The 12,108-nt window shown below is 42.1% G+C and overlaps 1 protein-coding gene across 3 annotated transcripts; it reads right to left on the bottom strand.

Moving 5' to 3' along the window:
- Nucleotides 1-1,474: 1,474 nt before the first annotated feature.
- Nucleotides 1,475-5,325, bottom strand: LOC125606814. Of its 3 annotated transcripts, none has more exons than XM_048775676.1 (4): nucleotides 5,259-5,325; nucleotides 5,060-5,141; nucleotides 4,169-4,962; nucleotides 1,475-3,422 (listed from the first exon to the last, which is right to left on the bottom strand). In XM_048775676.1, exon 4 carries the CDS (start codon nucleotides 2,932-2,934, stop codon nucleotides 1,498-1,500), a length of 1,437 nt encoding a protein of 478 aa, XP_048631633.1. In that variant the 5' UTR covers nucleotides 2,935-3,422; nucleotides 4,169-4,962; nucleotides 5,060-5,141; nucleotides 5,259-5,325; the 3' UTR covers nucleotides 1,475-1,497. The 3 variants fall into 3 exon arrangements, with proteins under 3 accessions (XP_048631633.1, XP_048631631.1, XP_048631632.1); XM_048775674.1 differs by lacking the exon at nucleotides 5,259-5,325 and having other exon boundaries at nucleotides 4,169-4,226; nucleotides 4,594-4,962; nucleotides 5,060-5,252; XM_048775675.1 differs by having other exon boundaries at nucleotides 4,169-5,141; nucleotides 5,259-5,280.
- Between the last annotated feature and the right edge of the window lie 6,783 nt (nucleotides 5,326-12,108).

The following is a 12,108-nucleotide window of genomic DNA, read 5'->3' on the forward strand; positions in this document are numbered from 1 at the left end:
CGCTTCAACTCACTGAAACTCCCCGAACATTCCTCTGTCCAATCAAACTCGGCGTCTTTTCCTGTTAGCCGCGTCATTGGCTTTGCAATGCTAGCAAAACTGTTGACATACTTTCTGTAGTATCCTGCCAAACCGAGAAAACTGCGGATCTCCGTTGCACTCTTAGGTGTCGGCCACTCTGAAATGGCGGTAATCTTCTCCTGATCTACGGCAACTCCTGCTTCTGAAACCACGTGACCCAAAAATCCAATCTTCCTCTGCCAAAAGCTACACTTACTCAGCTTGGCAAACAACTGATGTTCCCGAAGCTTACCCAACACAATCCGCAAATGTTCAGCGTGCTCTTCTCTACTCCGAGAATAAACCAAGATGTCGTCGATGAAGACGATCACACACTTATCCAAGTGCTCTCGAAACACATCATTCATGAGCTTCATGAATGCTGCCGGTGCGTTCGTCAACCCAAATGGCATCACCACAAACTCGTAATGTCCATAACGTGTACGGAATGCCGTCTTCCGCACATCTCCCTCAGCTATCGCAATCTGGTGGTATCCCGAAGCCAAGTCAATTTTTGAAAACCATGAAGCTCCCTGCAACTGATCCAACAACTCGTCGATACGCGGGAGCGGGTACTTATTCTTGATGGTCACTTTGTTCAGACCTCTATAGTCGATACAGAGTCTAAAAGTCCCATCTTTCTTCTTCACAAACAACACTGGTGCTCCCCACGGTGAAGTACTCGGTCTGATAAACCCCTTATCAGATAGCTCCTCCAACTGTTTTTTTAACTCTGCCATCTCAGTTGGTGCGAGACGGTATGGAGCTCGTGAAACTGGCGTTGCTCCTGGCTCTACTTCTATCGTAAGAACGTCCGCTCTAGCTGGTGGTGGCCCTTTTAAAGCCTCAAAAACGTCCTCGTATTCGGCGACCACTGGAATATCATGCAGCTTCTGCTTACCGTCCTCCTTAACCATCGAAATAGTTGCCAAAAATCCCTCTGCTCCACCCTCCAATAATTCTTCTGCACGCAACATGGAGACGATAGGAATTTCCCGGTGTGTCTGAATGCCCTCGTAAATGATCTTTCCTTCTTCTTTAGGGATATTAACTCTTGCCTTCGGACAATCCAAGACTACTCGATGTCGCGACAACCAATCCATCCCAAGTATAACATCGTATAAGCTCATCTCCAACTCCGTCAAATCTCCGAGCAGCTCAACTCCTCCCAGAATAACTGGTACATTGTGATGAATGCCAACTGCTCCCAACTTCTCCGTGCCGGCAGTCTGAATCTGCTTAGCCTTCGGTTCGAAGTCACTCCGAAAAGACCAAGACTTGACTAAGCGCGGACTCACAAAACTATGAGATGCTCCCGTGTCGAATAAGGTATAAGCTGACTCTCCTCCAACCGAAATCGATCCTACACGAGGTTTTTACTAACTACACATGATAACCACACACCAAAAATATTCAAAGACAATAAGTATGGAAAAGTCACATACCCGCTATCGGCTCAGCTCCCTGGGGATCTCCAACCGCAAACACGCGTGGAGCGATGGCTGGACGCTTCGGTGGTGGTGGAAGCGCTGCATTGCCCCTCCTCGGACAATCTCTGTAAATGTGACCAGGCTGGTTGCATCCGTAACAGTTCCTCGCTGCCACTGCTGGTGCTACTGCCGCTGCTGGCGCTGCAACCTGAGTACGTGGCGGCTTCCTACAATTCTTCGAGATATGCCCAAACAGACCACAGTTAAAGCACTGGAGACATTCCCCAAAATGCTGGCGACGACAACGCCCACAATGGGGTACTCCAGTCTGTTCCCAAGTCCTCTTCTGTGATCCCGAAGTCCCTCCGGCCTTAGGCTGAACTCCTTTGGAGAACTTCTGTTCCTCTACCATGCATTTCTCTTGCACAGCCGCCTTCTCTACCAGATCCTCCAAACTGGTGTAGGTAACCACACTGCATCTACCACGAAGCTCTACTCGCATCCCATCTAAGAACCTCCTGATCAGATCCTCCTCATCAATGGTGTTACCCACAAATCTGCGGAGTTGGTTAAACTCCCGCTCATACTCCCTCACAGACTTTGCTCCTTGCCTCAAATGCTCGAAGTCATTCTTCTTCTCATGCAAAGCTTCTCTCGGAAAATACTTCTTGTTGAACGCGTACAGAAAATCATCATATGTCAGCTCACCACGGTGCATCAATCTCACTCCATCCCACCAGATTGATGCATCTCCACGCAAATAAAGCTCAGCGATGTTAAGCTTGAGCCTTGGCGGGCACGAGATGGTCTTCAAACACTTATCCAAACTGTGCTTCCAATCGTGAGCAACTGTAGGTTCCGTCGTCCCACTGAAATGCTCCAAACTCACATACTTCATCTGTCCCAACACCCTGATAAATGTCTCATCAACCTCGGGCACCTGAACTGGGAAAGCAGGTGGTGGCGGTGGAACCTGAAAAACTCCTGGAACAGGCTGAACGGGAACCTGAGGATACTGCGGAGCTGGAGCCGGCTGATGTGGAACCTGATGATCATGCTGAACCTGAACAGGTGGGGCCTGCTGCATGTGAATCTGCGGACCCTGCTGCACCTGAACCTGAGGACCATGTGGAATTTGCTGACCCTGCTGAACTGCAGCCATCTGTCTGGCAACCTCCTGAGCAGCTACTCGGGCAGCCTCATGGGCAGCTTGCTGGACTGCCTCCTGTGCAGCCTGCCTAGCCGCATCCTGAACCATCTGTCTCAAAGCGTCCTGATCAATAGGCGGAGCCGCCTGCTGCGGAACTGCGGGCTGGACATGCTCGTTCTCAGCCTCAACCTCTCTAGCGTCTCTGACGGTCTGAGTACGAACAACTCTCTTCCTAGGCGGCATCTGAAAGGGAAAGCGAAAAAGTAAGCTTCTGTTGAATTCTTGATACAACATTTAAAGAGGAGAGATACCGAACGAAAAGGTGCTATTTATTTTTGTTTTCAAAATTCCCAAATCCCCGAAAATATTTTGAAATCGTCTAAAACCGTTAAAATCGAATAAAACCAAATAAAACCAAGTCTCCAAAATCGCCATCCCGGGTCGGAGCCGGGATGGAACCCCGCTCTGATACCAAAACTGTGACACCCGTCACTTTCGAAATAATAAAAACAATTCGATAAATAATAGTTTATGAAATCTCCATTTATAAATATAAAAGTCAATATAGTATCACAAGGCTTAAAGGCCCAATAACGATAACATCCGAAATATAAAGTATGACATAAACCGAAAGTCCGAAATACGAGATAACATAAACGATAGATAGGAGCCCAAGGCCCAAAAGCGATAAAACGATAAAATGGATAGAAGTCCAAAGCTCGATAGTAGTAAAAGCCCAAAAGCACCGGTCCGGTATAATCACTCCTGCTCATCGGTCTCACCTGAAAGGGGAAAGAAGGAGGGGTGAGCGACAGGGGAATCGCCCAGTGAGGTATGGGGATGCTAAACCGCAAACCACTGACTGAGTTCATAGCACTACTAAAATGTAGGCCTAGCTCTAGCATGAAACAAACACGGCGTCTATTACACCACACAAAACAATCAACATATGTCTAGTGGACTAGACATGCTACAACCAATGCGATAATAGCATACCGCATTTCCTTATAAGGATATAATTATATATGACTCTACAAGCGTCGTAAGTACAGTAGTCCACTCTGTACCCCCGCAATCTCCACAAACAAAGCGGCCTAGTACAAACGTCTCTGTACCCCGCTAAACACACGGCCTAGTACAGATATCTCCGTACCCCGCGATCTCTCAAACAAAACGGCCTAGTACAAACGTCTCTGTACCCCGCTAAACACACGGCCTAGTACAGATATCTCCGTACCCCGTGATCTCTCAAACATGCGGCCTAGTGCAATCACCTCTGCACCCCGCAATCTCAACACATGGACTAGCATATATAAATATATATATATTTAACAGTTCTTAACATCAATCATTTCAATCAACCGTTGAATCCTCTATTATCCTATTTCCGGTTTAACAATCAATATCAATAATGAACAAGCAAGACTCTCAAACAGACTCGATTCACAGAGACGGATCATGTTTCGAAACTAAACTTTCCATAATGGTAGTACTAAACTAGTTCGGATTTAAACGGAGAAGCCCTCACCTTAGCAACAAGAAGACGTGGTATCTATGAACTCCAGCTGCTCAAATAGATTCCAAATCTGAAATCAGGGCGAAATTCTGAGTCGGAACGGCTTTCGAACGGTTTAAAACGGGTTTAGTCAAGGTTTACGGAAAAGTCAACACGCTGGTCAAAGGTCAACCCGGTCAACTCTGACCCAAACCGGTCAACCCTTGACCAGATTGGAATTGATTTAAACCAACCGGTTTAACTCACCCGAAATCGATTCCAATTGGACCATCCGGTTTACCTTAACCATCAATTGATTAATTAATTAATTAATCTATCTAACCGGTTTATCTTAACCGTAATCCAATTGATTTTAACCGGCGGTTTAACCTAACCAACCCTAAATCAATTTAAACCAGTCAATCCAATCGGTTAACCGAGTCACCGAGTTGACTCACCGGGTCGAATCAGCCGAGTTGGCGAGTCGTCGGCGAGTCACCGGACAATTGTCACCGGCGGCGACGGCGGAGGGTGGCGGCGGCTTACCGGAAAATCAACGGCGGCGACGGCGGCGAGACGGCGACGCGGCGGCAGCTTCTCGGCGGCGAACGGACGGTGGCCGGTCACGGCGGCTCCGGCGAACGTTGGTCGGAGACGGCGGCGAGTGGCCGGGATGCGCGGTGGCTCCGGCGGACGGCGATGGCGCGTGCGTTTCACGCTCGTGCAGAGGCGAAACTTCGGGAGGCTCTAGCGGTTTCGTCCGGGCTCCGATTGCGGCGTGGTTGGTGTCTACGGCTTCGTCTCGACGAGAGGAACACGATGGTGGTCTTGCATGCACGAAATTCGCAGTGGTTAGGAAGTTATGGGCGATTTACTAAAACGGCCGAAACTGAACTAAATGCATGGCGGTTTTGCGGTGGTTACCTAGGGTTGCGAACGGTGGTGTCGAGCTGAACGTGATCACGGCACACGGTTGCTCCGGCGACGAGCTCCGGCGACCCACTCACTGTAAAAGATCACACCTCTTCTCTTAGCTCACTCTCTCTCTAACTCTTCTTCTTCTTTTGCATAAAGTTTGTGAGGAACTAAAGTGGATAAATGTGGGTTTTTATAAAAAAAATACCTTGGGCCTCTAGGAATGGATTTGGGCTTCGACCTGAATTCTTTGGGTTAGGATTTGGGTCATCACAGATAGCTTCTTCATCTTAATGCCTATGAGATTTATTCAACTTCCTAGTGATTCTCCATTACTTTATATATCAAAATCAAGCTTCTTACATCCCGATTCATCCTGGTTTGATTAGAATGACAAAGAAGCTGTCATACTCCCAAACAGGAAAACTGGGATCACCTGATTTGAAAGTGGGACAGCTTCTTCATCCTAACTCCTATGAGATTTATTCAACTTCCTAGTGATTCTCCATTACTTTATGTATCAAAATCAAGCTTCTTACATCGCGATTAATCCTGGTTTGATTTGAATGACAAGGAAGCGGTCATATTCCCAAACAGGAAAACTGGGATCACCTTATTTGAAAGTGGGATAGCATCTTCATCCTAACTCCTATGAGATTTATTCAACTTCCTAGTGATTCTCCATTACTTTATATATCAAAATCAAGCTTCTTACATCGCGATTCATCCTGGTTTGATTAGAATGACAAAGAAGCTGTCATACTCCCAAACAGGAAAACTGGGATCACCTGATTTGAAAGTGGGACAGCTTCTTCATCCTAACTCCTATGAGATTTATTCAACTTCCTAATGGTTCTCCACTACTTTATGTATCCAATTAAGCTTCTTACATCACGATTCATCCTGGTTTGATTAGAATGACAAAGAAGCTGTCATATTCCCAAACAGAAAAACTGGGATCACCTGATTTGAAAGTGGGATAGCTTCTTCATCCTAACTCCTATGAGATTTATTCAACTTCCTAGTGATTCTCCATTACTTTATGTATCCAAATCAAGCTTCTTACATCGCGATTCATCCTGGTTTGATTAGAATGACAAGGAAGCTGTCATATTCCCAAACAGGAAAACTGGGATCACCTGATTTGAAAGTGGGATAGCTTCTTCATCCTAACTCCTATGAGATTTATTCAACTTCCTAGTGATTCTCCATTACTTTATGTATCAAAATCAAGCTTCTTACATCAAGATTCATCCTGGTTTGATTAGAATGACAAGGAAGCTGCCATATTCCCAAACAGGAAAACTGGGATCACCTGATTTGAAAGTGGGATAGCTTCTTCATCCTAACTCCTATGAGATTTATTCAACTTCCTAATGGTTCTCCACTACTTTATGTATCCAATTCAAGCTTCTTACATCACGATTCATCCTGGTTTGATTAGAATGACAAAGAAGCTGTCATATTCCCAAACAGGAAAACTGGGATCACCTGATTTGAAAGTGGGATAGCTTCTTCATCCTAACTCCTATGAGATTTATTCAACTTCCTAGTGATTCTCCATTACTTTATGTATCAAAATCAAGCTTCTTACATCGCGATTCATCCTGGTTTGATTAGAATGACAAGGAAGCTGTCATATTCCCAAACAGGAAAACTGGGATCACCTGATTTGAAAGTGGGATAGCTTCTTCATCCTAACTCCTATGAGATTTATTCAACTTCCTAGTGATTCTCCATTACTTTATGTATCCAAATCAAGCTTCTTACATCGCGATTCATCCTGGTTTGATTAGAATGACAAGGAAGCTGTCATATTCCCAAACAGGAAAACTGGGATCACCTGATTTGAAAGTGGGATAGCTTCTTCATCCTAACTCCTATGAGATTTATTCAACTTCCTAGTGATTCTCCATTACTTTATGTATCAAAATCAAGCTTCTTACATCGCGATTCATCCTGGTTTGATTAGAATGACAAGGAAGCTGTCATATTCCCAAACAGGAAAACTGGGATCACCTGATTTGAAAGTGGGATAGCTTCTTCATCCTAACTCCTATGAGATTTATTCAACTTCCTAGTGATTCTCCATTACTTTATGTATCAAAATCAAGCTTCTTACATCGCGATTCATCCTGGTTTGATTAGAATGACAAAGAAGCTGTCATATTCCCAAACAAAAAAACTGGGATCACCTGATTTGAAAGTGGGATAGCTTCTTCATCCTAACTCCTATGAGATTTATTCAACTTCCTAGTGATTCTCCATTACTTTATGTATCAAAATCAAGCTTCTTACATCGCGATTCATCCTGGTTTGATTAGAATGACAAAGAAGCTGTCATATTCCCAAACAGGAAAACTGGGATCACCTGATTTGAAAGTGGGATAGCTTCTTCATCCTAACTCCTATGAGATTTATTCAACTTCCTAGTGATTCTCCATTACTTTATGTATCAAAATCAAGCTTCTTACATCGCGATTCATCCTGGTTTGATTAGAATGACAAGGAAGCTGTCATATTCCCAAACAGGAAAACTGGGATCACCTGATTTGAAAGTGGGATAGCTTCTTCATCCTAACTCCTATGAGATTTATTCAACTTCCTAGTGATTCTCCATTACTTTATGTATCAAAATCAAGCTTCTTACATCGCGATTCATCCTGGTTTGATTAGAATGACAAGGAAGCTGTCATATTCCCAAACAGGAAAACTGGGATCACCTGATTTGAAAGTGGGATAGCTTCTTCATCCTAACTCCTATGAGATTTATTCAACTTCCTAGTGATTCTCCATTACTTTATATATCAAAATCAAGCTTCTTACATCGCGATTCATCCTGGTTTGATTAGAATGACAAAGAAGCTGTCATATTCCCAAACAGGAAAACTGGGATCACCTGATTTGAAAGTGGGATAGCTTCTTCATCCTAACTCCTATGAGATTTATTCAACTTCCTAGTGATTCTCCATTACTTTATGTATCAAAATCAAGCTTCTTACATCGCGATTCATCCTGGTTTGATTAGAATGACAAAGAAGCTGTCATATTCCCAAACAGAAAAAACTGGGATCACCTGATTTGAAAGTGGGATAGCTTCTTCATCCTAACTCCTATGAGATTTATTCAACTTCCTAGTGATTCTCCATTACTTTATGTATCAAAATCAAGCTTCTTACATCGCGATTCATCCTGGTTTGATTAGAATGACAAGGAAGCTGTCATATTCCCAAACAGGAAAACTGGGATCACCTGATTTGAAAGTGGGATAGCTTCTTCATCCTAACTCCTATGAGATTTATTCAACTTCCTAATGGTTCTCCACTACTTTATGTATCAAAATCAAGCTTCTTACATCGCGATTCATCCTGGTTTGATTAGAATGACAAAGAAGCTGTCATATTCCCAAACAGGAAAACTGGGATCACCTGATTTGAAAGTGGGATAGCTTCTTCATCCTAACTCCTATGAGATTTATTCAACTTCCTAGTGATTCTCCATTACTTTATGTATCAAAATCAAGCTTCTTACATCGCGATTCATCCTGGTTTGATTAGAATGACAAGGAAGCTGTCATATTCCCAAACAGGAAAACTGGGATCACCTGATTTGAAAGTGGGATAGCTTCTTCATCCTAACTCCTATGAGATTTATTCAACTTCCTAGTGATTCTCCATTACTTTATGTATCAAAATCAAGCTTCTTACATCGCGATTCATCCTGGTTTGATTAGAATGACAAGGAAGCTGTCATATTCCCAAACAGGAAAACTGGGATCACCTGATTTGAAAGTGGGATAGCTTCTTCATCCTAACTCCTATGAGATTTATTCAACTTCCTAGTGATTCTCCATTACTTTATGTATCAAAATCAAGCTTCTTACATCGCGATTCATCCTGGTTTGATTAGAATGACAAGGAAGCTGTCATATTCCCAAACAGGAAAACTGGGATCACCTGATTTGAAAGTGGGATAGCTTCTTCATCCTAACTCCTATGAGATTTATTCAACTTCCTAGTGATTCTCCATTACTTTATGTATCAAAATCAAGCTTCTTACATCGCGATTCATCCTGGTTTGATTAGAATGACAAAGAAGCTGTCATATTCCCAAACAGGAAAACTGGGATCACCTGATTTGAAAGTGGGATAGCTTCTTCATCCTAACTCCTATGAGATTTATTCAACTTCCTAGTGATTCTCCATTACTTTATGTATCAAAATCAAGCTTCTTACATCGCGATTCATCCTGGTTTGATTAGAATGACAAAGAAGCTGTCATATTCCCAAACAGGAAAACTGGGATCACCTGATTTGAAAGTGGGATAGCTTCTTCATCCTAACTCCTATGAGATTTATTCAACTTCCTAGTGATTCTCCATTACTTTATGTATCAAAATCAAGCTTCTTACATCGCGATTCATCCTGGTTTGATTAGAATGACAAGGAAGCTGTCATATTCCCAAACAGGAAAACTGGGATCACCTGATTTGAAAGTGGGATAGCTTCTTCATCCTAACTCCTATGAGATTTATTCAACTTCCTAGTGATTCTCCATTACTTTATGTATCAAAATCAAGCTTCTTACATCGCGATTCATCCTGGTTTGATTAGAATGACAAGGAAGCTGTCATATTCCCAAACAGGAAAACTGGGATCACCTGATTTGAAAGTGGGATAGCTTCTTCATCCTAACTCCTATGAGATTTATTCAACTTCCTAGTGATTCTCCATTACTTTATGTATCAAAATCAAGCTTCTTACATCGCGATTCATCCTGGTTTGATTAGAATGACAAAGAAGCTGTCATATTCCCAAACAGGAAAACTGGGATCACCTGATTTGAAAGTGGGATAGCTTCTTCATCCTAACTCCTATGAGATTTATTCAACTTCCTAGTGATTCTCCACTACTTTATGTATCCAAATCAAGCTTCTTACATCGCGATTCATCCTGGTTTGATTAGAATGACAAAGAAGCTGTCATATTCCCAAACAGGAAAACTGGGATCACCTGATTTGAAAGTGGGATAGCTTCTTCATCCTAACTCCTATGAGATTTATTCAACTTCCTAGTGATTCTCCATTACTTTATGTATCAAAATCAAGCTTCTTACATCGCGATTCATCCTGGTTTGATTAGAATGACAAGGAAGCTGTCATATTCCCAAACAGGAAAACTGGGATCACCTGATTTGAAAGTGGGATAGCTTCTTCATCCTAACTCCTATGAGATTTATTCAACTTCCTAGTGATTCTCCATTACTTTATGTATCAAAATCAAGCTTCTTACATCGCGATTCATCCTGGTTTGATTAGAATGACAAAGAAGCTGTCATATTCCCAAACAGGAAAACTGGGATCACCTGATTTGAAAGTGGGATAGCTTCTTCATCCTAACTCCTATGAGATTTATTCAACTTCCTAGTGATTCTCCATTACTTTATGTATCAAAATCAAGCTTCTTACATCGCGATTCATCCTGGTTTGATTAGAATGACAAGGAAGCTGTCATATTCCCAAACAGGAAAACTGGGATCACCTGATTTGAAAGTGGGATAGCTTCTTCATCCTAACTCCTATGAGATTTATTCAACTTCCTAGTGATTCTCCATTACTTTATGTATCAAAATCAAGCTTCTTACATCGCGATTCATCCTGGTTTGATTAGAATGACAAGAAGCTGTCATATTCCCAAACAGGAAAACTGGGATCACCTGATTTGAAAGTGGGATAGCTTCTTCATCCTAACTCCTATGAGATTTATTCAACTTCCTAGTGATTCTCCATTACTTTATGTATCAAAATCAAGCTTCTTACATCGCGATTCATCCTGGTTTGATTAGAATGACAAGGAAGCTGTCATATTCCCAAACAGGAAAACTGGGATCACCTGATTTGAAAGTGGGATAGCTTCTTCATCCTAACTCCTATGAGATTTATTCAACTTCCTAGTGATTCTCCATTACTTTATGTATCAAAATCAAGCTTCTTACATCGCGATTCATCCTGGTTTGATTAGAATGACAAGGAAGCTGTCATATTCCCAAACAGGAAAACTGGGATCACCTGATTTGAAAGTGGGATAGCTTCTTCATCCTAACTCCTATGAGATTTATTCAACTTCCTAGTGATTCTCCATTACTTTATGTATCAAAATCAAGCTTCTTACATCGCGATTCATCCTGGTTTGATTAGAATGACAAGGAAGCTGTCATATTCCCAAACAGGAAAACTGGGATCACCTGATTTGAAAGTGGGATAGCTTCTTCATCCTAACTCCTATGAGATTTATCAACTTCCTAGTGATTCTCCATTACTTTATGTATCAAAATCAAGCTTCTTACATCGCGATTCATCCTGGTTTGATTAGAATGACAAAGAAGCTGTCATATTCCCAAACAGGAAAACTGGGATCACCTGATTTGAAAGTGGGATAGCTTCTTCATCCTAACTCCTATGAGATTTATTCAACTTCCTAGTGATTCTCCATTACTTTATGTATCAAAATCAAGCTTCTTACATCGCGATTCATCCTGGTTTGATTAGAATGACAAGGAAGCTGTCATATTCCCAAACAGGAAACTGGGATCACCTGATTTGAAAGTGGGATAGCTTCTTCATCCTAACTCCTATGAGATTTATTCAACTTCCTAGTGATTCTCCATTACTTTATGTATCAAAATCAAGCTTCTTACATCGCGATTCATCCTGGTTTGATTAGAATGACAAAGAAGCTGTCATATTCCCAAACAGAAAACTGGGATCACCTGATTTGAAAGTGGGATAGCTTCTTCATCCTAACTCCTATGAGATTTATTCAACTTCCTAGTGATTCTCCATTACTTTGTATCAAAATCAAGCTTCTTACATCGCGATTCATCCTGGTTTGATTAGAATGACAAAGAAGCTGTCATATTCCCAAACAGGAAAACTGGGATCACCTGATTTGAAAGTGGGATAGCTTCTTCATCCTAACTCCTATGAGATTTATTCAACTTCCTAGTGATTCTCCATTACTTTATGTATCAAATCAAGCTTCTTACATCGCGATTCATCC

The sequence above is a fragment of the Brassica napus genome, unplaced genomic scaffold, assembly GCF_020379485.1.
Source record: "Brassica napus cultivar Da-Ae unplaced genomic scaffold, Da-Ae ScsIHWf_991;HRSCAF=1393, whole genome shotgun sequence".
Lineage (NCBI taxonomy): Eukaryota > Viridiplantae > Streptophyta > Magnoliopsida > Brassicales > Brassicaceae > Brassica > Brassica napus.